The 27,741-nt window shown below is 44.0% G+C and overlaps 1 protein-coding gene across 2 annotated transcripts in view; it reads right to left on the reverse strand.

Annotated features, from left to right (window-relative positions):
• Nucleotides 1–13,279, reverse strand: part of EVA1A (eva-1 homolog A, regulator of programmed cell death) — a 1,077,479-nt gene extending 1,064,200 nt beyond the window's left edge. Inside the window, exon 1 of one of the 2 annotated variants that reach the window (XM_069605847.1) lies at nucleotides 13,022–13,279. In XM_069605847.1, coding sequence (XP_069461948.1) covers nucleotides 13,022–13,226 — 205 coding nt within the window. In that variant the 5' untranslated portion in view covers nucleotides 13,227–13,279. The remainder of the gene's footprint in view (nucleotides 1–13,021) is intronic. The other variant, XM_069605845.1, reaches the window with a different exon arrangement.
• Between the last annotated feature and the right edge of the window lie 14,462 nt (nucleotides 13,280–27,741).

Genomic DNA, 27,741 nt, shown 5'->3' on the forward strand with positions numbered 1-27,741 from the left:
CTTCGCCCATTCAGTCTAGGCCAGAGCAGACTGGGCAAACCCTGCCAATCAATTAGCACGTAGGTGGCATGTATTTTATGCCGCCCACCGTTAAACATGAAGTGCTTGCGGCGGCGTTCTCAGCAGTGTCCTCGAGGTGACAGGCCAGGCGCCGCATCACCTTGGGGTCTGTGATGTCTGCCCAGACCGTTTACTGGCCCGGGTTGTTTTCTCATTGGGATTGTTTTGCTTGTCCTGGCCTTGGCCCAATTTACAAAGGTGTTTCCTTGTATGTGAACTGGGGGAGGAAGCAAACACCCAGTGTCAGGTAGACCCGCCCCCTAACCCCCATTCCCTCTTAGGCCTTTATGCATGGTTCTCACCCCGTTATCAAGGTTCGTGCAAAAGGCGTGGCTGTGCACATTTCCCCTGCGAAGTGACCGGGTTCTGTGCCAGTGGCTACAGAATGTGACACACACGTGAAAGGTTCGGAACATACCAAACAAACACGTATACATAGATACAAAAAATAAAGACAACTAAACAAGTGCTTGAGAGCATTCAGGTGGCCCGATCCATGTCAAGGCACTGTAATGGATGGATGATTCGTTTGTAATTGATTGGCTGGGGGATGGATGGATGGCCGACCTGTAGGTTTGGGGGTAGGTGGGGGGTTACGGTGTGTGTGTGTGTGTGTGTGTGTGTGTTGTTTTTTTTGTTGTCGGACAAGGATGAATGAATGGACCACAGAAACGCTCGTCTGCTTCACCGAGCAGCTAAGAGTTCCAGCTCCACAGCCAGTAATACTGTTTCATACCATTTGTGCAGATTCCAACAGGTAACAAACACAATGTACTGCGCAGCGAGGGGACGGAGAGGTGTGCAGGATGTGAAATGTGTCTTAAAGTTCTGTGTAAGGCCACTCTCATAGGAGCACACAGTTACCAGTTCGATTGAGTGACGACATTTCTTTGACCAGCCGTAGATGCTGAAAGACTTTCTGGAACCAGCATTGCCTCTGAAGGAGACTCAGGGTCTAGCTAGATGGCCAGCAATGCCCACGAGTCGCCTTTCTTGGTCCCTGGTTCCCCAGTGCCCATCTGCCCAGGCAGGTGGTGCCAAGGAGCATGCCCACCATGCAGGCGTGTTCCTGAATCACCCTGCATACCCCAAAAGGCCATGCATAGCATGAAGCTTGCCAGGTGCTCCAGCGTAGACTCTCATTAGCTATGAGAGGCGTCCTACACGTCCACACCATAGAGAATGAATACGTTTCTCTTTGGGCCTGTATTACCTTTCCTAGGGCCGGCTACTGTATTCTAATACCTCTGGCGTGCCCAGCACAAGCCTTGGTTACTGGGCGACACCCCTTCCCCAGGGAAGAGTAACCCTTGGAGGACTGGGCAGCACATGCCCACCATCTGGTGTGTGGGAGATAACGACCCAGGTGGCAGTCTTACTCTAGATGATGCCTTCTGCCACCTGGTGTATCATCCCAATGTTTACCCCTCCGATAGGGCCTACCTGCCTACTGAAAAGCTGCACCCGGCGGACGAACACAACCAGGAGAATGGACAATGCCTCCACCCACTACATTGCAGCATGCAGCGGGGAAACCCCATGCAGCCGCGCACTCAGTACAACCTAACTGACGGGGGAATCGACTTTTAGACACTAGTATGCACAACACGGATTGGGGGGGGGACCCCGACCAGTTGGTCGAAGGTCCTGTGGCAGGTGGGGGTGGGCCATGTGGTCACTGATTTGCCCCTCCTGCTTGGACCCTGGGGTGGGTGTGGTGCAGTGGCGAGGGCACGGTCTGCCTCTCACTGAGTGGCTTCATGCCGGCAGGGGGTGCAACGGGGGCGGGAGGGTGAGGCGAGGTGTCAGACGGTGTAGGGCAAGATAAGGGTGCCTCTTGGGATCGTCCCCCAACACAGGATATGGCGGGGAGGTCCGTAGTGACATGGGGAACCTCACTACTATACAGCGCCCAGGGGGCAGAGTTAGGGGTTCCACCTGGACCACTTGTCACACAGAGGAACCACTGAGAAGATGTGCATGTCATTTGATATATGTCTGTGATAATTATGCATTTTGTTTTTTAGGGTCACGTGGCCATATATTTCCAAAAGTCAATGTCTTTGTGGTTTCTTCCGCTGCCTGGTACTGCCTCCCTGCTGAGCGCCCTGCATTTTATACAGAGCTATCCATAATACAAATGCAAAGAGGATCATTTTGGGTGCCAATAGATTGCCCTAGATGCAACCATGTGGGGGGTCCTCTATCACCCCGGTGAATTACTTTTGAATCCCTCCTTCTGAACCGAATGACTCCAGAGCAAGCACTGATATGCATGTTACACAATAATTAGTAATTAGTTACTAGTTACTAAGGAGTGGTTTCACATTTGTTGCATAAAATGATACCCTCGTTAATGTAATGTTAGTTATCCTTTGGAGTGCAGGAACTCCTTTGACATCAGAGAGCTGTTAAGACTTGACAACGAAATCTACAGACCACTGAACCCCAACTGAGATTAGGAACTATTGCATCGCAAGGAGGACTCGGCACGGAACAGACTTGCACAAGCTGATGATCGGCCTCGCTTATGTTTCATGATCAAGAAACATGGCGGCAGATGTATCGAGAAGCGTGTCCAAGATTAATAGAAATCCCTATGGGAAATGTTTGGCATTACTCTGGACACATGAAAGAACTGAAGTTCACATCCTGCTATCATTCCTCGGATGCGGGAGCAATCAAGCAATTCCACGAGAAGGACAGCATGAGATAGACCAAGAAACAAGTTGCCAGCATCATCTGATGTGTATATTTGAGCTGCGTTTCACCAGAGAAGCTGACAGAGGCAGTTCAAGATGGACGGACATTAAAGACAGTCTCTTCATCAGAAATGCTAAAAATCTCTTGCTTCTCATCACAAAAAGGACCTGGGTCAGAAACTTGCCACAGGTGGTGAGGTACAATGCCTGCCAAGCAGCGGTGTTGCTAAGTCTGGAAAAGATCAGGGGCTAACCTAATGTTGAGACTGTCGGGACTCGGGGCTAGCTAGCCTTTTGGGTGTAGCTCCTGGGCTTCAATCCGGGGCTACAAACAAAAGACCCGGGGCTAAAGTAACCTCAGTCCCCCACTAGCAACGCCTCTGCTGCCAAGAGAGCAAAGGTAAGTTATTTGAAACTGACAAACCAGGTGTAGAACACGTGGTCGGTTCAGCCAGATGACGCCAAAGATGGCCACGGAAGAGGAGGTGATGATAGGCACCTTTACTCTGACCAGTGAACTCTATGCCACCTGTGGGCTAGACTATCGACACGTCACCTCGACAGCATATTTACTATGTGGAAATCCAACACTGGCACACTAGAATCCTTCTTCAAATATCTACGCTACATCCATGTCGCACAAAGGTTGCAGGTATTTGGAGAGAATCTAGCGCTGGTTTTATTAATTCTGGTTTTAATTTTAAATGTGTTAATGCTTTCTGGTGTGATGTATGATGTAAGACTCTGCGTATTTCTTTTTTTTATTTAATGCTCCTCTTACTCTATCAAATTTGATTGCTGGTCCCTTAAGCAATGCAGATATTACTGAAACGGTTTCTCCAGAGTTGCTTAATCCTTTTGATGCTATTGCGTTTCGCCTATTATCCTCCAACTGGAAATGTTCTGATAAATTAACAAAAATAATGTGGCGCAACTATATTTGCTTTTTGCGCAGAATTGAAACAATGCTGTGCCCATAATGCGAAGATGTTTCGAAGCGTAATAACAGTGTTTGGTAAATAACTTAATACTTCTGAACCTCACGTGCATGAAAGTCAAACTTTAAAGATGATTAATGTTCCCAAAACACAATAAATGTGCTTTAATTCTGAGATTATTATTAGTAATTCAAATAATACCAGACCCTTTCTATTGTGTCTTTGTCTGTCAGGTTATTCCTCCCCTCTTTGTCTACATTTCTTCATTGCAGCGCTTGTACATTCCAGCTGGGGTAATCAAAACAAGTTCTTTTTACTTCAGGCATTGCATTGTAATTTATCTAATTGAGTTTTTTGATCTCTAGTCAATAATTTAATTTAGCAAGTATATCATATTGCAAGTTAACAGTTTAGATATGTATTTATGTCAAATTTTAATAAAAATAAGTTTGACATAAATTCCCTCCATGTGACGATTATCCTTACTTTTAATATCAGTCCTACCAAAGTCATTGACCTGGTCACCACATCAGAGCTTAATGAAAATCAAGCTGTTTTTTTTATTTATTTTCCCCAAAGCACCAATAAAAATTGAATATTTCATGCTGAGCCAATGCATCCACGCAAAACTAATGAGTCCCTTCCACACTACGCTCAACCCCTGTGAGCAAAGCAAATCATTAGGAATCCAGAAATTTTCCAATACATCAATGAGAACATCTTTTCTATGCCACGGTTATTAAAATACCAATCTGTCCAAATCAATTGAGAAACTAACTGAAGTTACAAGAGAGCAAGCGCCAATTCCTAAGCATAGGACCCAGAATCAAAAGCCATGAATGGTACTTTTACCTTTGGACCTAGCCCTAGCAGCTGGTTCCAGAATGTGATGTCTTGTCTAACCAGCACTCGAGATCACTCATATTTACTGGGACAAACAGAAGGGACATTCCCACGTCTGCGGTCCTTCTGCTGTAATAACATATTGAAGAGTACCACTATTCAGCAACCAATGATGAGCCCATTAGAAAGGGTGTTGCTAAACGTTATTTATTTATTTTATTGTTTGCTTCTTCGGCGCTTATACAATAAAAAAAAAGTTTGAAAGCACCCACAGGGCAGGGGGGGAGCAAGGGTGGGGGAAAAACATTAAAACCATAATATTTAAGAGCAGGGGGGGTGTAGAAGGGACAAACCTACTATGCCTTTTGAGTATTCAGAGCGTGCAAGTGCAGCAAGGAGGGGGAAAGTGCTGGAGAGTCCGAGCTCATGGGTGAGCCTCAGATGAAGTGCTAGGAATGTTGAGTCATACGCAAGATGGGGCTGCGGGAGGTGTAAGTGCGAATCTCCAGGGCAGAGGGTGTGCAGATGCAAGTGCTGTGTATAGACAGGAGCTGGGCAGAATTGGCGAGGGAGGTCAGGGCCACGAGGATGCATAAGGGCCCAGGACACCAAATCGCAGCAACTGTGGGATTAGCAGAGGGGAAGGAGGAGGAAAAGAGAAAATTGCTAAACGCTTAACAAACTACATTGTGTATTCAATTAATTACGCATGTATCAAAGTTTATGTCGAGCTAACTAACAGAAAAGTCAAAGAGAGATTTATCGAACATATAAGTGATATAAGAAACCGGAACGTTTCTTGTATCACTCCAGTGTGGGACGACACTACAATCATCACACAGTTAGCCATCAAGCATCAAGAGACATCCAAGAATGAGAGTTTACAACGAGAGCCTTTTTCAACGTGAGGTGTATCAGATATATCATTTACAATCACGGGTGGACTGGGAACTAAAAGAGGCCCTGGAAATACTTACTTGGGACCAAAAGTGGCCCTGGAAATTATTTTCAAAGTGGCCCCACATGACACATTTTCAGCAAGCACAATACTTTTCCTATGCGAAAATTAGGAAATGCCACACAAAAGAGGGCCAGGGTGCAGAGGCCCACCAGGAAATCTCCAGAGTTCCCTATAGGCCAGTCCACCCATGTTTACAATCCTAATCCCTGCAGGGATTGTGCGAATAGATACATTGACAAATAGTTCACTAAAGTCTTTCTTTCATCGTGTGAAAGAGCTTTATAGGAGTGCTTGCAGAAACGAAATACATGTTCATTATGCAGTACAGGTGTTGTAAATCCCTTTTTATTTACCATAGGTCAAGTTAACTTAGTGAGGTGTAACTGAGTGTTTTCTCTTTGTCAGTTGATAGGCAGGAAGTGATGTACATATTAATTCAAATTTCACCCTTCGTTTGAGTCAGCCACTCACCAGTGGAGATGATTTGTATCCACTAGATAACCATCGATGAATGTTAGGCTGGGGTAATGATTTGTATCCACTAGATAACCGTTGATGAATGTTAGCCTGGAGTAATTATTTGTATCCACTAGATAGACGTTGATGAATGTTAGCCTGGGGTAATGATTTGTATCCACTAGATAACCATCGATGAATGTTAGCCTCCGGTAATGATTTGTATCCACTAGATAACCATCGATGAATGTTAGCCTGGGGTAATGATTTGTATCCACTAGATAGACGTTGATGAATGTTAGCCTGGGGTAATGATTTGTATCCACTAGATAACCATCGATGAATGTTAGCCTCCGGTAATGATTTGTATCCACTAGATAACCATCGATGAATGTTAGCCTGGGGTAATGATTTGTATCCACTAGATATCCGTTGATGAATGTTAGCCTGGGGTAATGATTTGTATCCACTAGATAACCGTTGATGAATGTTAGCCTTGGGTAATGATTTGATTCCACTAGATATCCGTTGATGAATGTTAGCCTGGGGTAATGATTTGTATCCACTAGATATCCGTTGATTAATGTTAGCCTGGGGTAATGATTGTATCCACTAGATAACCATCGATGAATGTTAGCCTGGGGTAGTGATTTGTATCCACTAGATAACCATCGATGAATGTTAGCCTGGGGTAGTGATTTGTATCCACTAGATAACCGTTGATGAATGTTAGCCTGGGGTAGTGATTGTATCCACTAGATAACCGTTGATGAATGTTAGCCTGGGGTAATAATTGTATCCACTAGAAAACCGTTGATGAATGTTAGCCTGGGGTAGTGATTTGTATCCACTAGATAACCATCGATGAATGTTAGCCTGGGGTAGTGATTTGTATCCACTAGATAACCGTTGATGAATGTTAGCCTGGGGTAATGATTGTATCCACTAGATAACCGTTGATGAATGTTAGCCTGGGGTAGTGCTTTGTATCCACTAGATAACCATCGATGAATGTTAGCCTGGGGTAATGATTTGTATCCACTAGATATCCGTTGATTAATGTTAGCCTGGGGTAATGATTGTATCCACTAGATAACCGTTGATGAATGTTAGCCTCGGGTAATGATTTGTATCCACTAGATATCCGTTGATGAATGTTAGCCTGGGGTAATGATTTGTATCCACTAGATATCCGTTGATTAATGTTAGCCTGGGGTAATGATTGTATCCACTAGATAACCGTTGATGAATGTTAGCCTGGGGTAATGATTGTATCCACTAGATATCCGTTGATTAATGTTAGCCTGGGGTAATGATTGTATCCACTAGATAACCGTTGATGAATGTTAGCCTGGGGTAATGATTTGTATCCACTAGATATCCGTTGATGAATGTTAGCCTGGGGTAATGATTTGTATCCACTAGATATCCGTTGATTAATGTTAGCCTGGGGTAGTGATTTGTATCCACTAGATATCCGTTGATGAATGTTAGCCTGGGGTAATGATTGTATCCACTAGATAACCGTTGATGAATGTTAGCCTGGGGTAGTGATTTGTATCCACTAGATAACCATCGATGAATGTTAGCCTGGGGTAGTGATTTGTATCCACTAGATAACCGTTGATGAATGTTAGCCTGGGGTAATAATTGTATCCACTAGAAAACCGTTGATGAATGTTAGCCTGGGGTAGTGATTTGTATCCACTAGATAACCATCGATGAATGTTAGCCTGGGGTAGTGATTTGTATCCACTAGATAACCGTTGATGAATGTTAGCCTGGGGTAATGATTGTATCCACTAGATAACCGTTGATGAATGTTAGCCTGGGGTAGTGCTTTGTATCCACTAGATAACCATCGATGAATGTTAGCCTGGGGTAATGATTTGTATCCACTAGATATCCGTTGATTAATGTTAGCCTGGGGTAATGATTGTATCCACTAGATAACCGTTGATGAATGTTAGCCTCGGGTAATGATTTGTATCCACTAGATATCCGTTGATGAATGTTAGCCTGGGGTAATGATTTGTATCCACTAGATATCCGTTGATTAATGTTAGCCTGGGGTAATGATTGTATCCACTAGATAACCGTTGATGAATGTTAGCCTGGGGTAATGATTTGTATCCACTAGATATCCGTTGATGAATGTTAGCCTGGGGTAATGATTTGTATCCACTAGATATCCGTTGATTAATGTTAGCCTGGGGTAGTGATTTGTATCCACTAGATATCCGTTGATGAATGTTAGCCTGGGGTAATGATTGTATCCACTAGATAACCGTTGATGAATGTTAGCCTGGGGTAGTGATTTGTATCCACTAGATAACCATCGATGAATGTTAGCCTGGGGTAGTGATTTGTATCCACTAGATAACCGTTGATGAATGTTAGCCTGGGGTAATGATTGTATCCACTAGATAACCGTTGATGAATGTTAGCCTGGGGTAATGATTGTATCCACTAGATAACCGTTGATGAATGTTAGCCTGGGGTAGTGATTTGTATCCACTAGATAACCATCGATGAATGTTAGCCTGGGGTAATGATTTGTATCCACTAGATATCCGTTGATTAATGTTAGCCTGGGGTAATGATTGTATCCACTAGATAACCGTTGATGAATGTTAGCCTGGGGTAGTGATTTGTATCCACTAGATAACCGTTGATGAATGTTAGCCTCGGGTAATGATTTGTATCCACTAGATATCCGTTGACGAATGTTAGCCTGGGGTAATGATTTGTATCCACTAGATATCCGTTGATTAATGTTAGCCTGGGGTAGTGATTTGTATCCACTAGATAACCGTTGATGAATGTTAGCCTGGGGTAGTGATTTGTATCCACTAGATAACCGTTGATTAATGTTAGCCTGGGGTAGTGATTTGTATCCACTAGATAACCGTTGATGAATGTTAGCCTGGGGTAGTGATTTGTATCCACTAGATAACCGTTGATGAATGTTAGCCTGGGGTAATGATTTGTATCCACTAGATAACTGTTGATAAATGTTAGCCTGGGGTAATGATATTTTCCTTTTTATATTTGAAGTGAGACGCTTTATAAGATAATTTGAAGTAATTCTGGAAGTTTAATGCATATTATTATTTCATGTTTAATTTACAGCATTTGATGAAGGGTTACTAAAGCCAAAATATGTGCAACACCTAATAGTCAGCCTTCATCAAACACAGAAAATATGAACTTTGAATACAAGCCAAGTCAAATACATTGGGAAATCCAGAAACATTCCTGTGAATGAGCGCGCCAACCGTGCTTCTAAAGCCGATGTATAATGTCTGCCAAGAGAGACCAGGGGAGTTATTTCCAAGTGACTTGCCAGATGTGGTCCTAATAATGGGCCTAGCCAGGTGAAGACCACTGAGGAGGAGGCCACGAGGGGCCCCTTCACTCGGCCCGGGGCACACCTCTGCTCTTTGAAGTGTGCCTAGTCCTCAGACACCATTGGAATGAGCTGCAGGTGCAAAGGGAGTTGCTATTGGAGTGTACAGCAGCTCCCTGTCTTTGGAGTAACCAATGGCATTAAAGGCAGTGGCATTAAAGGTGGTACTGTCAGACATGCGTACCAGTGGATTATTCAATGCCACAGTCACTCACCCATCCATGACCACCATAGTTTTACTTGTGGTTTTCCATTAAGAAAGTCTGCAGAACCTTTAGTGAGGAACACCACAAGGGCAGGCAATGTTATCCACTTTTTGTCGGCCTAGTGGAGATGCATCCACTAATGTCCTAAAGATGTCGCTGTTGCATCCAGGGATTCCAAGGCACTCACTAGGAGCTTTTAGACCAATCACGTTACATCACAGGAAACTTTTGGGCCAACCGCAATGCACTTTTTCCACACACCATATACCAATACAGACTATGCTTCGGCTGTAGGTACAATGCATTTGACTCTGGCCGGTGAGCACCACGGACTTCAACCTAAATGACACAACACGGTTGCACTTCTCTCTTTCGTTCACTCTGTGGCCGTCTTGCCACAACTGTGTATTAAAATCTCCTTTTCCTTCCAGCCCATGGCATTGTGAGCAACTCCAGGTCACAGGAAGCACGAATGCTTTCTGTTCGGTCTAGCTGAGGGAAGAGACTCTGCTTCTCCGGCAGGCGGAAAGAGCTCATGTGGTCTGTCAGTCATAGTGAATGCCAGTTTATAGCCCAAAGAAACTTTTTGTTGTATTATTTAATTTAGAATTCTGATTCTCTCCGGGAGCTCAGACGCTCCTTTGTCTGTCTGGGCCCAATTGGAGCTGCTTCCTAGCCACAGCTACCATTTTGGGCGAGAGCTTGAGTATGAGACGAGAGAAACAGTTGCCAACTAAAGTAGAGGCACCACACCATGGTACCCTTGTTGAGACATGGTACCCTTCTGCTTGGGAAAGCAATCTTGTGAAGTAAGTATGATGATGGTATCTTCTCCCTGCGTATTCTTTAAGGCATGGCCTAAGGCCTGCTCCATTTTCAGTAAACCTTGGGGTTTCCCCCATTTTTAGAGTGGTACACTCCAAACGCTATTGACTAAGGAACAGGCCATTTCTGCGCCAGGCTAAAGCCCCTATTTCAATGACTGTCATATTGGTAAACCATTGGCACCTTCCATTCACTGGCAGATCTGCTGTGAATGGCAAGCCCGCGATTGACCTGCCCTCGAGGAGGGAGGCGATGGAGGGGGCTGAAGCAGGCCAGGTCAGTCCCTTTCATTCCACTGAGTGAAAGGCTCGTGGGACCCCAGCATCCCAGAGCCCCTCTCAATGGAAGGCCTCAGAAAGCGCCGTCCTTTTACAAAACCAAAATCCCCTCAGTAAAATGCTAATTCCTCAGCCGGCAGGGACCATTCCGACAGACAGGGGCCGAGTTCCATTGAGTTCTGGTGCGGGGAGGCCTCTGAAGGCATGTAAACAAACACTGGTGGCCGCCGAGCCTCCCGGCCGCGCATTCCTCTCGCGGCATTTGCCACAACACCGAGCACGCTCGCCAAAGAGCCGGTGCACCCCACTCCATGCGTCCGTGGACGGTTCCCGGCAACGCAGCAACCCCCAACCGATCCAAAACGTGAATCAAGGGGTGGTATACTATCGAAACATGTGCCCCTTTCATAGCGCCCCTCGAGAAAACCTATTTTAGAGAGTGTGGGGGTGAATTTATTTTAATGGTGGGCCCTGACGAGCTTCCGCTGCACAAAGCCGCACTCGACCTGCAATGTTTTTGAACGCATGTATGTGTTGTTTGCACACGTGTTCGCACACGTGTTCGCACACGCTGCTCTCCCCAAGCACCTGTTGCGCGAATGCGGGGCCTGGTTTGAAATACGAGTTGAGCAGCGACCAATGGTTTCTTCCAGTTCTGGGTCAAACTGCCTGAGACACACATGAAGCGCAACACAATAACGATACATGTCAGTGATTACATACACAACATGGCTGAAATCAATAGGCACACATTTCCTATAAGAATCCTTTAAGAAACCAGTGGCATTTTCAGAGCAATTATAAGAACTTATATGACACCGATATCCTATAAAATCTTGTAAGTTTGAAGTGGGATTTATGTAAGATCTTATACGACTCTGATAAGATAATCAATAAGACATTTCTGCATGGGCACACTCACCGGTTGCAATTAACCATTTGTACTCCATTTAAAAATAAACAACGGGCTATGAACCTAAGGCCTTGATGTTTGTACAAAGCATGTGCCGCCAAAATTCCACCTGCAAGTGCATCTTAAAAATCCCATTAAGGTTATAAATCAGAGAAAACAATAAAAGCGATTGAATGTGAATTCGTGGCGAACAATGGGGCAGTGAACTCAGCAACCTCATGGTTGTGTAAATCCGGGGGCCCCTCGCCCGCCACTATGCAAAGACACCCGTCCGTGGCTGATGCGTGCAGTGTGCTCGCGGCTGCTCCATGACAGCGGTGTGCCAGCTTCACACAGCCCAGCGATGCCACACACGACGAACCATCGCCCGCTCCTGACCCCGCGCCCACACTCAAATACAGCTTCCCATCACAACAAAATAACGCGCAAGCGGGATGCACCCTCCACCCCCGCCCCACCCCCCCCCCCAACCCTCGCCCGAAAGTTACTGCAAAGTGTCATGCTTATAAATGCAGGCATACAACTCGAGAAAGAGGAAACTGCGCGTTCTCTCATAAGAAGGCGAAAAAACCCTCTGCTCCTGTGTTTTCAGCAGAGAACACATCAGCTAGCAGAGATCTGCAGTGCTGTAAACAAAAACAAAAAAAGTAACGGAGACGAGTGTCTTCTTGCAGGAGACAGTCATGCGGGTCATGAAAGTACATCTGTCCAGCCTGAAAGACAATACGCAAAGCGCACTGTGCAGTGTGCACACACAGACACTGAACACCAAGCCAACAAGAGAGGCTGTCTTTCTGAAAATACGGTACGGTTGCACTCTGCTTCCCCTTACACGAAACTCAACGCTGTACACTCTACTGCACGGGACAGCACAACTCTGAGAAGGACCACACAACAATGATTTGCAAGCGAATAAGAAAACCTGTTTTTGTGGACACCTCGAACATGCCACAGTTCCCCCTACATAAAACACAATGCACTAACATTAAAGTGATCTATCTGCAAGCCAAGAAGAGTGGACGCGTTTGTGTCTTGCAAGGGAGCACACTGCCCCCATGCCCGAAAACCAATCAAGTAGGAAGACACTATGCGCGAGACACTGCACTCTGGGCCAATAAGAGGGATGTGTTTATGTAATTCTTTTAAAGCAGCACAAGAACTCTAGTACCTGCAACACAGTACACACACTCCACTACAAAAGTACAATAGCTCTCTGCAATAAAGCACTCAACAGTGAAATGCCAGTCAACAAGAGACTTTGTTTTGTGTATATTCTGTATATCAGCCAGCCCACTGCACCCACCCCCCACGGAACACAGTGAGCAACACATCACGCAGAACAGTACCGTGGCCCCGTGCAATGAGCACTCTTCACTCAGCTGCCAGCCAAGAAGATGGCTTGTTTTTGCAAAGCTCTGCTCCTCCTTTACCTGAGAAGCCAGAGGACGCCTGGGCTAGGCTGCTGCAGGCTGCGAGGTACACGACGCCCAGCACCAGGGCAGACGGGCTGCTGCACGGGCGAGGGGGCCGCATCCTGGGGCCCCGGCAGCAGAGCTGAACTTTAGACGCGCAAGGCTTCCCAGTTCCCCCAGTCCAGTTACTAGTCCCCGGCGCAGGCAGTGGCGGCGTGTCCATGGCCAGCGACCAGTCCTCGGCATTGCCTCCCTCCCAGGGAATGAATGGGACCGAGAACGCCCAGGCAGAAACTTCCCCAGACTTCAGACACCTACCTGAGCCGACGCCGAGCCCCCCGGGTCCTAAACACGCCCGGCTCCTCCTGACAGCCAGCCTCTCATGGGTACTGCCAGCAGCTTTTTACGGTTTCAAAACACATCAATGGCAGTGTAGTCTATGTGGGGAAGCAAGCATTCTTTTAAAAACGTTTATTCAAAAAAGTGTACATAACATTATAAACGAGCCCACACTAAACACATTCAAACATTTAGACCCATTCTTATGGCATGATCTGTCCAAATCAGCTTTCTGTTTGATGCACATTTTCATCAACTATATTTTGAACCTATGTACATGCATAATAGCCTAGCACATATGGGGTTAAATGATTTTTTTATAGCAGCATACCATGTGAACCCTCCCATAAGCTGGGTGTCGGCACTCAAGCATATTTAAGAGTTCACATGAACTCACCGAATAGGGAATTGGTATGTAATTTATTCCTGGGAAAGGCTTCGATTGTTCAGGACAGAGCCTGTATCTCGAAAGGTTTCAACCTTCCTGGAATATAAAAGAGTGTGCTGTTAAGGTTTTTCGTAAAACCATCTGTGTTTAGAAACTAAGAAAGTGACCAGTGTAGCCACATCAATAATGCATGGTTGGCTTTGTCATTAGGCACTGTGGCGTGAATACAAAGCGCGTGTACATATTCAACTTTAGTGAGGCCTCCAACCCGTCTCGCACCACCCCAACAAATACCCACTGTACCACCAATGAGCTAGGAACCGGCCGGTGCATAGTTAGAATATATATTTATTTAAGGTCTGAAGAAGAAGGCTAGCAACCAAAACATCAACCACCAATGCTTTGACACTACACAATACCACACATTTAAATTTCTTGCACCAATTGACTGTCTTATATTTCTAATGCACTTACAGACAGTACAACACACAGGTACCATTTAGAGATGGACAGTTATCACGTTAGATCAGATTTCTTGCACATTAACCATAGGAAACATACAAAACACACAGTGATTGCTTAGTTTGGCGCATTACTCGTTTCCCAGCAACCTCCACCCCCCAGGCATCGATTAGAGATGACTCCTCTGATCTGAAGGCAAGGCACAGGGAGTGGGAATATAGTAGCAAAATCGTTTTTGGGTTTTTTATTTGAAAGGCAAAGTCAAGAAAGGAACTCAATGGGAAAATCGTTATGAGCTTTTTATTTGCATAAAATGCAGGGCTTTGGGAAAATCTTTTTGGGATGCAAGTAAACAAATGGGACATTTTGTTTTGCACCCTCTACATTCACTTGAATATCAGTGTTTTAGGGTGTTAAGGATTTCAATCAGGCGACACACACCCTGGTCTCGGACTAGTATGCAGCACACGCCTGAAATGCTTACCTTTTTATGTTAGATTCAATATTGAGATGGTACACCACTCATATCACACCCCCTTTTCAAATACCCCGGGTCACAATGGACCATGAACCAGGCTGGTTGGTAAAATACAATATTTATTTATGTATTTGAAAATTCAAAAGAAATCATACACTTTTTAACATGGGGCAGCAATCACCAATGTGGTGATAATAACAATGAGAATGTGAGCAATGCACTGGGTTTAATTTACTAGTGGAACATATACACAGCACAGCAGAATAGGAGCACTTTTGGTTTAGGTAAAATAGCACTTGAGTTAGAATTTCCCCCTGCAATGTTCCCTCAACCCACAAATAATCAATTCTCAGTGGATAAACAGAAGCAACAGGTAATCAGGAATGACAAATAGGAAACAGAATGGAAACCAGACCTTCCCTCCCCAAATAAGAGAGAAAAATGGATTTTAAACCCCTTGTAATGTTATAAAATGACACTTGGAAATGGACAATTAAATAATAAATGTGTGTGAAAAACTTGAAGCAAATATAATTCCTCACTAAAGCCACGATGCAAGTACACTAATCAATAACAAAGAATGGATTACCAAGAAGCATACAGTTTGAAAATGAGTGGCAGGGTTTAAAACATGTTGCAGTAAATGACACATTGGAAACTTTGTAAACCTTGCAATTCCCGTCTGAAATTACCCAAACGGTTTTTAATATAAACGGGTGAAATACACTGATTTGGAGTGCGGTTCCTTGGTTGGGGGATAGTTATAGATCACAGGTACAATATGGAAACGAAATTAAGTCTCTAGCTGGTAAATTGGATGAGTTATGCAAAACCTAAAAAGGTGTGTTTTGAGTAAAATGGAGTGGTTAAAAAGGAAAGGAAATCAGTTTTGACAAGAACAGTTTTACTCTACACTAGAGTATTCAGGCTAGGCCACCAAAGAGGGACACAGTAAGCTCCAGGGTTGATTCGCGAGTTCAACCCTATCACCCCAGTGCCCAACCCTAGCGGAACCAGTCTGATCACTCAAAATAGGATTAAGGGTTTAGGATTTACACAAGGCAAAATTACTAAAGAGATGGCGCTAGCACTAGCAATGAAGAGCAGGATTGCAAGAATTATTCTGACAGTTTGAACAAGGTATCAGGATATGGATAGGGTGACTTAGAGAGTGGGATGAGGACAAAGACAAGATAGCTGTGTGTTTCTGTGGGGTGGCAATTAATACTCACAGTCCACTTTTTAGTTTTTGGATTTTGGACAGTCAACGGATCGGTCCCTGCACGTCAGAGCACCTGGCAAAACGGCTGGGCAGTTCTGGTCGCTGGGTAGCACTTCTGGACTGGCAATTCTGGTTACTGGATACTACAGGTTAGCTGGAGGGCAGGATTGCAGCAAACAGGCAGTTAGTGGGATCAGGATGCTTCCCAAAAACACCACAGGTTTCCCCTTTGGTTATTTGAGAATTTTAGTGGTTTTCAGAATGTGAGGCCTTGCTGGAGCAGGATCAGCAATGCTTGGGTTTTACAGTGGGCCCTGGAGTAGGGTCAGCAATGTTTTGGCCTTGTAGTTGGGATCTGGAGTCTGGATGGATGAAACAGGAACAGGAACGCAGTGCAGGAAATCAGGAAGAGTGTGCGTCTAGAGTCTTGTCAAGTACCCTTATTTATAGTGCATAATGACATCATCAAAGTATAGACTGGGCAGGGTTAACTAAGCATGCCCCTAACCTACTTGGATTGGGCAGGGGTGCTAGTCTCCACCTTGCTCTCAACTGGTTGGATTCCCAAGGGAATGATGTCAGATTTGTGAGGTGAGTTTTACAATGTCCAAAAACTCCCACATTTGCTTTACTTAAAATCTGCTTTTGCCAAAAACAGACATTTATACAATTGCAATCTCTTAGTGAATTATATACATAGGTTACCTATTATGTGCAGCACATATCAGTCCAATCCTCCAGTCTGTGGGACCTTGTTTCGCCCTTCTGATTCATTTTGGTAATTTTGAGCATGAAAGATTTGTCCTAAAATTCCATAACCTTATACACAGATGCGCATTATCCCCAGGGATGTATGTACAAAAGTTTATGTTTGCAACATTGATACTTTTCAGTTTATCCTCAATACTTTGCCCTTTCTGCCCCCAAGCAGTCAGTGAGTTTTACCATGTCTCAAGAAAGCACAAAAAATCACATTTAAACTGCAACATTTTTACAATTTTTCTATTTCTATTTCTTTAAAGTTTATTCCTGAAATAGTCTTTGGGAACAAATGGCAGTCTCTTTGTTCCTGGGTCAATTTTTTTCTGTCCTTCACTGCTGCCAAATGTCATTTCCTTTAGAGCAGGGTGGGGGTTTCTCCCTTAATTGAAGTTATATTGTCCCTTCACACTTCAGACTCAGACTTCCTTCCGTTGGAGCTTCATTGTCAGGGTCCCAGCAGAGACAAAAGTCTGTTCAACCCCGTAATTTTCAGGGGGTTGTCAGTATCTGTTTAGAGAGAGCCCTCCTTTTGGTGCCACCCTTCCAAGCAGAAAACCTGTTTTTCAACTTGCAGCTCCAGCCACCATATTTTTAACCTTTTAATTTCTGATCTTAGATCCAGAATTAAAGCAAGCCGGTTGCATAAAATAACCCTTGTTATGTAGTCTCACCATCAACAAACCACTTCATATTGCTAAAGACTGGCAGGTTTTCATTCACCTGTGTACTATTCCAAAACACAGGCATTTGTTTTTCTTTAATTTACAAAAGTCCATTTTTTTACACGTGGTGCAGCTGGTCTTTCCTTCTTAAATTCAACTTTTCATCTCCAGCAGATTCACACACTGCCTTACAGCTATAGTTATTCTCTTGAAATGCTGGAGTTGGTCTGCAGCACATATACATTGAAATAGACATGGCTCAGCTAGTTAAAGTCTCTCTCTGAACAGAGGAGTTTTGGATACTTTTGCAAAGAAAATGAACGTGTTTCCCGTGTAAGTAAAAGTAAAGTTCCTGGTTGATTTTTTTTTAGAGTTGGTTTGACTGGGCTTGTCAATTCAGAATCAAGCCTGGGTTTTTCTGAGGCACAGTGAAACACACAGGGCTTGATAGGCCTTATTAATCACAGTGGCTTTAATGAACAAGAGGAATTAGTGTCAAAACCGCATTTTTTTAAAGGTGAAAAAAGGTTTCTTTTCAATTGAGATTTTGGCTTTTGCAGCACAGCAACGGTGCTTTTTCTGCTTTCTTCCATTTGTTGATGCTGGAACACACTGGCAACCTCCTTCAATGTGCTGCCTTTTTTCCATCCTGCCTGATGTGTGCTTGGCAGGATGGTGCAGCCATTTTTGTTGTTGTTGCAAAACACAGTTTTGAGCCATGGCACTCACAGGAACCCGCCCAACCATTTTGTGATTTCTGCACAACTGCAGCTTGGTGATGTGGGGGAAATGCTGTTGAGTGGGTCAATATATCCCACAAGGGTTACTTATTTTGGGATTATGGCCACCCCCCTTCGGTACAGAAGACAGGGGTTTCAGAAAGGTAGAGTCATCCAAGTACTTTATTGTCTATACCGGCTCTAACACACTGGGCATGAACTTTGTTAGTTTCAAACTCTAACAACACTCATCCCGTGATTATCTATGTGGGAATTAATTGATTTATCTTCAATTTAATGTGCTAAGGATCTACACATCTTTCCCCCTCCTCACAATTTAATGGAAAGGATTAAGGCAGGCAGTTCCCAACACAATTCAATTTACATTTATAGGGTGATTTTCTATAGTGGAATTCATTTGAATTGAATTTAATAAAAATGTGCCAAGGGCCTCCCTACTACCACCCCCCTAACGCTATGCAAGATGGGGTTTAAGGCTGGCAGATTCCTACCACACTTTTGATAGCTTTGGGATATATCTACTTACATGGGATGCTTTGGTTATGGGGCATCCAGGGAAACAGTAGGGCTTCTCTGAGAACAAGACAGATCTGGTCAAAGGCTTCGGACAAGGTAGTCCCCAGCACCCAGACTTCCTCTGTCTCCTAAAATGGCAGGCCCATCTAGCTTCTAGATTTCACAGTCTCTGTCTCCTATGCAATGTGTTGAAAGCCCAGCAATGGAGTGGGAAAGTCAAGGGAAAAATCAAAAGTCCAAAGAAAGGTCCCAAGAGTTGAAAAGTCAAAGAAAGATCAGCCAGTCAGTCCCTCTCAGATAGAAAACTGATCTCTTATAGGGCTGGTAATACTCCATTATTATCATATTTCCCACGCTATGGATTGGCCAGCTCTCTCCTCCTACCTCCCCCAATATGCCCACTGCCTGCTAACAGGTAACAGGACAAGGAGGTAGGGGGTGTGTGGGGTACATTTACCAGCCCAGCAGAACACCCCTGCACCACCAAACTGCATTTCAGCGGTTACAAGAAGAATGGCTGTGGTGGCTCTTCTGAGCGCTATTCATTTTGCATTAAAACTGCGCTTTGCAGTTACAAAAATAATGGCTGCGCTGTCTTTGCCGAGCACATATGGAGTGAGATGGAACACCCCACAAACGGTTGGCAGTGTTTTCTTCATGTGCACCAAAGAAAAGAATTCAAAGGCAGCGCTGCTATGCTGGCATCTCAAAACTTCCCACTGAAAAAGAAAATGTTCTACATTTAAAATGACTGTGTACTTACGCCCTTTCCATCTTTTCAACATTACACAGTTTGCTTTCAGTAAGACACTTCCATGTTCATCCATATTCAGGGTGTGCACCAGCAAATGGGGGCATTCCTCACTGAATGGCATGTTATGTCAGGCAAAAGCTGTGAAATAGCAGAGAACTTCACTCCAAGCTGTACGGCAAACACTTTAAGTTTTGCAACAAAATAACACAGGCAAACTCTTCACAAAAAGACCTCTCTCTCTTTGCTTATGTCAGTTTCATAGGACCCTTTCATTGAACAGATTCCTGTGTAGTAGAAATTGACTAGGGCCATGGAAATGTTCATAATACAGATGCGAGGAAAACACTGCATTTGTAAAGTGACAGCCAAGGAACATTAACCCACGTGAAAAATGGTGCTTTTGCCAAACAAGAAAACGCCTTTTTCTTAAAAAGTGAAATGTTAAACTAAGGATTTGTGCTTGCATAGAAATGTGATGGGGGTTTGCTTAAAAATATACAGGCTATTTATTTCCAAAAGCTTTTTGGTTAAGAGAAAGAAAAATAAAGAAATAAATACAATTACTGTGAGGCCAGCAGAACAGGGTTGGCAGGCCCTGGCTTCAAAGGGCCCTGCCTTTCCTGGGAGCAAAATCACCTTCCCCCAAGTGGACCAGCCCCCTGGAAACTATGACTGGCCAAGGGGATGAATCTAGCACCCTCGTCAGACGAAGCAGCACGGCTCCAGCATAAGACAATGGACTGCCAGGGCACATAGGTGTGAATTCCTGGTGACACCTCCCCTCAACTCAAACTGAAGGATTTCAAAGGCAAATCCATGGCAACTCTGGGCTCATCTTACCAGAGCCTGACATTTGGCTGTGGCCTGGAAAGGAATTCCCATATTTGGAAAGCAAAGCCAGCCCAGTTGATTTCAGAGACTATTCAGTTTATGTCATTTATTTCAGTAATCAAAAGACATATTAATGTGAAATTATGACCGTGTAAATGCCAAGTTTGCGCCATTGAAATAAGACATTGTAGTTTTTCGTAGCATGTTGGAGACGCAAACACCAGGAAAATGTCAATTCTGGGTAAAACATACATGGTACAACTTAGAAAATTAATGAGAACATGACCAGTGATAATATGTATACATATATAAAATTGTAGAATTTTAGGTGAACTATTTTCCATGGAAATGGCAAAAGATTGCCAGAATGACTAAACAGCATCGCACCGACTTGGGATTTGGATCAGCATGTGCCTTGTAAAATATGTAGTCTGCCCGTATATGTTTCCAGATGATGACATTTGTACATATGAGTGTTTTGTTCCATAACTGATTTTTGCAAATGTAACTTTGGTAGAACAAAGCACATTGTAAAAAACACCCACCATAAAACTGAGTCACCTCCTTCAGTCCAACCTGCTTCCAGGGAGGAGGCGACATACATAGGCTGATTTATCCCTTTTTAGTTAGAGGTATGTCTAGCTTAGTGGAGCCCGCATGGTAAAATCCTCTGATGTCATGCTCCTTATATAAAGGGGAGGCAGAGGGAGCTCTAGACTCTCTTCTGACTTTTCCAGCTCCCAGAGATCCAGATTCACCCTGCAAGATTCCAGATTCTACTACCAGGCTAGAGCTAGCTGACCCTATCCAGGCAGAACCACTGATCTAGAAAAACCCCACAAAAATCCCAATAATTCAAGGAGAGCCAAACTGATGCACCTCGCTATCCAGTGACCGGACTAGGCCCAGCTGTCCCCTTCTAGTAGAGCTCACCACTGTTTGCAGTGACAAGATCTTGCCTCGCTGTCCAGAAACCCGGGCCGCTGTCCAAGCTACCCCATTCAAGTGCTTGTTGTGAGTATTTCCCTTCCCCAGCAACCACAAAGTGCATCCCTTGATTTGTTACCTTGTATTAGGTCCAATCCCATAGAGATCCTATAACTGCCCTAGCAAAATCCTTAAAATTGTCAGAATCCTCTGTGTACCTTGTTCTTAGGAAAATCTGTAGTAATCTCCATGTGTTAGCACCATTCTTTCTAATCATTTCAGTCCGTTGTATAAGTCCATAGTACTATTTGGAATACATTTATTAATTCCCACATAAAAAGACACACAGCTTGAGGGAGTTAATACTGCAGCTTAACCCTTTTCACGGGCAGCGTTTCTCTTTTTGACAACCTAGACACTAAAATATAGTTTCATTAAAATAAATCACTTTATTAACAAAACCGAGTTGTCCCATGAAATTGTTCCCGTTGAAAATCTGAGTCTCCTTTCCCTTTAAGAATCTCATACTGTCATCCATCCAGAGTTATCCTTTCACTTTCATATTATACCTCTGATGTGCCTTTGTCCCTTAGCATCAACAACGCATTCCGATGTTGTTTGTTTAACCCATTTTCCAAGCCGTTTTGCTATTTTCAACCCGTGAAACTAAGCAAATGCAATTTCTCCACATGTGAGTTGGTTAAACTGTGTTTTTCCTTCCAAAGTCGATTTTCTGATACCCGTTGTTAGTACATTGCTTTGTAGTTTGCTAGTGTTCTTACATCTTTGATACTGCTATTCCCATTTCTACCTTATTCATTCAACCGCACATGTAAAACAAGTATTTAGTAATTCCGAGTGCTATTCTGCTCAATTTCAAGGTTTTTTCAAACCAATTTTGTCTCCCATTCAGAGGGGGAAGGTCGGATTTGCATTCTGTTTGTTGCCTAGTATACCTGACTCCTTGCTACTGCTTTCTACTGTAAGTGACTCCAATCAAGCAATCCCACTAAGTCAGTGCCTTGTCTGGGATGCCCAAGGGAAGCCCTTATTTATATATTTTTATGGCAAGTTATAATCTGGATGATGAACCCTTGTATAACACCCCTCTTTTAGAATCCCCCTGACCTCACTGAGCCAAGAAGTAGATTTGTTTTGCAAATTTAAAAGGTTTATTTGAAAAATAAAACAATATATATATATCACACTTTTATAATAAATTAATAATTGATATCACACTTATGAATATAATGTTGATCAACAAAGGATAATGTTACAGGGGTACACTGATTTGGTTACTTAGGAGTAGTATAGAGGTTGAGGTAGCTGAAAATACTTTTATGATTTCAAGGGAAAAGCAATGAGGAATGAAATGCAGTACAGAAATAACTTGATATGATTTTAGCAAAAGATAATATAATCACTTTTTCTCTAGCAATTCACACCCCCCCCCCCATGCAATGTAAGAAATGGAAGGAGGAGCACACAGTTCTCAGGAATGCAATCAAATACAATACGAAATTCGTTCCTAGCACAAACGGTTCCGGAGCTACGGACGATTTTGTGAAAGTAGTTTTCGGATTTGAAATTTAAAAGTTCAAAATGACAGATGACAGTTTTCAGTTTTAAAGATGACAAAATGACACGATTCTAGGAGGCAGTTCTAATAGGCTAAAATAGTTTTAATTAGATTATTTTAAACTAAGAGATTGGTTTTGCACAGTGAGTACTCACACTATATTTTTGAAATAAGCCGTCAAGGTCTGGTCAGGTTGGACGGGCCTTCAGGCGGGTGGTTCTGAACAGCAGTCTGGTCTCTGGTTCTGCTCTCAGCACTGCACAGTTCTGGTCTCTCTGGATCTCTGGTCTCTCTGGATCTCTGGTCTCTCTGGATCTCTGGTCTCTCTGGATCTCTGGTCTCTGGAGGTTGATGGATTTGAAGTCTGGAGTCTCCCAGCAAAGTGTCCCACAAGAAAGTGGAAAGTGAATGTCCTACCTGGGTTTCAGTGGCCCTTTTTATGTGTTTTTGAAAATGGATGTGTGCCTGGGCCTAGCTAAGCCTGCCCCTCTCACTTAACATTGGCCAAGCTTTCCTCTCTCCCTTGATTGGGGGGAAGAAATGGAGTGTCAGAGTGATGCTGTAGGTTTTATGGTCAGAGGAACCTCCCCTTGCACACAAATCTATTTCTGATCCAAATACATATTTATCTATGTACCATTTTTCTCATATTATAGGTCCAGCTAACATATTTTCTGTAGCACCAAACCATCCGATCCCTGTCTTTGTACGATGTCGTGTCCACTGATGACAGAATTCTCCCCTTTTCATCCAGATAACGACCTCTAACCCTTTCCAGATTTTATACAAATGTGCCCCAGGGATATGGGTTTCAGATGATAAAGTGTCAGATTTTTAACATGCATAAATTTGGAATAACAACCTTTTTTCTGCTACTATCCCCAAGAACATCCCACAGGGTCCTAACACCTTTTAAAATGTGCACGGAAAAATCCCAAGAATAATGATATTATTTATATAATTTTGACCAGTCCGCACTATGAGTTATCTATCTTTTTAAAATTATGGCCTGGTCAAAAAGGTGTGTGGCTTCCCACATCACATGGTGGAATAACTGGTTTATCCACTTCCCCCAAGTTCAGCTTGCTCTCACAGGCACTGCCCCTCCCAGTTTCTCCCAAGAGGAAGCCATTTTACAACCCCCCCAATATAACATTTGCCTGAGCCCAGGACAGGGCTTTGTTCAACCTCCTGCAGTCTGCAGGTACTCCTCCCTTAATTCAATCAGAGAGGTGTTATCTCCTTTTGGTGGGGCCAGCAGGATGCACCCAGGCCTGGGAAGAGTTGTTGAGCCAGTTCAACTCCTGTTGGGGATAGTTGTCAGGCAGAATTCAGCTAAATGTCACTTTAGTTCCCAGTTTTCTACATTCAAATCCAACTTACATGAAGCTATTTTTTATATATGCATTAAATAATTACTTCCTTAAGTCATTTCAGAATCTAGTTTTACATTGTATCCACCTCTTAGCAAGTCTTTCCTTGGCCTGGTTTTGGTTCATTTGTTCAATTTTACACAAAAGTCTGGTGGTTTTAAAACGCCGGCTTTCTGATAGTGGTGAGCACCGGGACTGCATCCATTTTTGACATTAAGAAAGTGAATTCCCCATAGTTCTGGGTTGCTTTTGGCAATCAGCATTGCCATTCCCAATGGTTTCAGGCTACTGTGTGTGTAGCCCAATGGTGGTTTTAGGCGGTGCCCTCCTGTGCTCACAACATAGGCAAACATGGGTGGCAGCCTATTATTCATGTTTTCCCCGTGCACTCTCTGGGGAGTTCTGGCCATCATTATGTTTTCCATGACAGTACTGCACAGTTTTATGGTAGGGTTTGGATGCATGGGTAAAAACATCCCACAAGCCCCCCCTGTTGCGATGGCCATTCTGACCTTTCACTGATGGAACTCGCAAGATCTGGGATGTTCGCCTCCTCTTCTTCCTATTTCGTAGATGGCACAGTTCAGCATCTTTTCCTCCCTCCAGTTGATCAATCAGTTGTCCTTGCTGGTCCTGATGGGAGGATTGGGCGGTACCCCGGGACCCTCGGATCTCCGCTCCCGGTCCCCGGTCGTCCTCCTTGGTCAGTTTCCATGGTTTCCTCTCTCCTAGGATGAGAAAGCAAAAGCGGCAATACCTATTCATAGACATTTCTCCCCCACTATTGATATAGTGGGGTGACATATACATTTTAGAAATCAGAAGATATGAACATATACATTTTTTTAAAAAATTAGGAGACAAGAACATATATATATATATATATATATATATATATATATATATATATATATATATATATATATATATATACAAGAATCACAGAATTTTATATGCTATATGTGGAATATTTTAGGGTTAGAACTGAATTACTCTGAAGCGGCCCCCTCTGGGATTCCAGTGGATTCCTCCAGTTGTTGCAGAGTGTGCCTGGGATGGCAACACTTCAGCTGATTAATATGGACCCACTTATCTTCCCCTTCCGCCAAATTACCTTTGGGGATGCGGATTATGTAGGCAACAGGGGAGATCTTGTCTATAATTTCAAAGGGTCCCTTCCATGTAGGCAAACATTTTCGCTGTTTGGCCTGGTTCCTTTGGAAATTGTATAGATAGACCCGGTCTCCCACATCATATTCCTTCCTGGTGGTTTTCAAATCATAGTGCGTTTTCATACTCTCAGCTGATCTTTCTAGATTCCGCTGGGCATAGGCAAAAGCATGTTGGAGGTGTTTCCTTAAATTCTCCACATACTCATGAGTTGTGGAGGCATTTATCAGTGTCTGCTCTTGGGTCCTGTAGAGCAAATGCTGGGGAAGCACCATCTTGCGTCCGGTCATCAACTCAAATGGTGACATTTTAGTTGCAGATGAAGGGGTAGATCTGATGGCCATTAGGACCAGAGGTAGTCGGATATCCCAACTTGGCCCAGAATCTGCCACAAACTTTTTTAAGATGCTCACAATGGTTCGGTTGTATCTCTCTATTGCTCCAGAAGAAGCTGGCCGGTAAGCAATATGTAGCTTCCTTTTAACCCCCAGTATCTCCCACATCTTTGTCATTACCTCGCTGGTGAAATGGCTACCTCTGTCTGACTCAATCTTTTGAGGTAGACCAAAACGGGAAAATATGTGGTTAATCATCAGGGCAGCTGCTGTTTCTGCCTTGCAGCTTGGGGCCGGGAGACATTCCACCCACTTGGTAAACAAACATGTAACGGTCAACATGGACTTGTTTCCTCTAGACGAGCGAATTTCAGGGCCTACAAAGTCGATTTGCAAATCTGACCATGGCAGTGTCATCCCCCTCTTTTGGAGAGGCGCACAGTGTTTGAGGGATGGTGGCTGAAATTGTGAACACACAAGACACCCCTTCAAGTATTGGTCGAGGTCCTGCCCCATGTGTGGCCAGTATGCAACCTCTCTTAATATTTCCAGTGTTGTGTGAAACCCCCTATGACCGGCGGTGGCCGCATCATGGGCGTGACTTAACATCAGGCTTCGGAATGAGGTAGGGACCACCCACTGATCATGGCCAGCTTGGGATTTCCTTACCAACAAACCGTCTTGGATTCGGAACCTTTTTGGACATTTCATCAACACTCTTAGGTCCTCTTTCCCAATGTAATCGGTATCCGTCAGGGGAAAGTTCTCAGGGTCCTCAATGTGTTGGTAAAACTTACCAATTATTGGATCCCCCTTCTGAGCCATAATCAAATCAGCATCAGGGGTCTCCTTACTCCATTGTGCAGTTGAAAGATCATTGTGAGCATTTGTCTGGGACCTAGTGATAGCAGTGACCTGGATTTCCCCCAACAGGGACTCTATTTCTATTAGATCCCCTTGGATGGCCCCGGTTTTGGCCAGCTGATCAGCTAAGACATTTCCAGTTTTGTCTGGTCCCTCTACTTTGGAATGACCCTTGATCTTTTTCCAGTAGATGGTCATCCTATTCGATGTGACCAGATCATCAATATTTTGGATTAACTTCCCATGTTTCAAGGGTTTGTTATTAGCATATAACATGCCTCTGGTTTTCCAATTAACCAGGTGCTCCACGAACCCGTTCCGTACATAATCCGAATCTGTGATTATGACCAGTTCATGGAGTTGATGTTGGACAGCAGTGAGGATGGCCTGATGCACAGCCATCAATTCTGCCACCTGACTACTTCGGGGACCAATTTTGTATCCACCGGAGGGTTCTGGGGACTCCTTCACCCATGCATTCCCTACGCCGGCCACAAGTTCTTTCTCTCCGTTGTTCTCAACATGGTAAGAGCATCCATCCATGTAGACAGTGGGCATTCCCTCACACTTGTCTTCTTCAAAGACTTTGTGTAGGGAATTAAGGTATGCCTCCATGTTGTCCTTAATTTTTAGACTTTGGTCCTCGAGACAGTTTTCTCTGGCACAATCATGCAAGTCAGCAAGACCTTGTGCGAGGGGAGTCTTCTTGTTTTGGCCATATCTGACCTCCACAGGAAAGCCTTGCATTGACAGAATCCAGGAAGTAATTCGGGAATTGCTCACATTTCCGGCCCGGATCGTGTCACTTTGGAGATATTGCAGAGGCTGGTGTGGAGTCTCCACTATGATGTGTTCCCCCTGGATAAACGGGCGGTAATTCTGCCAGGAGTGCCTTCTCACAATCTTTGAATTTTTCCTCCACAGAGGATAAAGTTTTGCTCGCATAGGAGATTTCTTTATTGACCTTGTCATGCTTTTGGTGTAATACTGCCGTCAAGCACGTATTAGAGAACCCTGTCTCCAGGAAGAACTCCTTGTTTCTGACAGGGTAAGCTAGGCAAGGTGCTTGTGAGAGGCTTCTTTTGAGTTGTCTTACTGCCTCGGATTGTTCTGGACCCCATTCCCACTTGACCCCCCCCCCTTCAAGAGATGAATCAGGGGTCTAGTGATCTCTGCGTAGCCTTCAATGAACTTTCTGCTGTAATTAGTCAGTCCAAGGAGGCTCCTTAGTTCCCGCAGAGTTGTGGGGGCTTTCAGTTTCTGAAGTGCTTCCACTTTCTTTTCTTGGGGACAGAGACCCTGAGGAGTAATCTCATGCCCCAAGAAATTAACACGG

Source organism: Ambystoma mexicanum, chromosome 4p (genome assembly GCF_040938575.1).
Source record: "Ambystoma mexicanum isolate Mex_15411 chromosome 4p, UKY_AmexF1_1, whole genome shotgun sequence".
NCBI classification, from domain to species: domain Eukaryota; kingdom Metazoa; phylum Chordata; class Amphibia; order Caudata; family Ambystomatidae; genus Ambystoma; species Ambystoma mexicanum.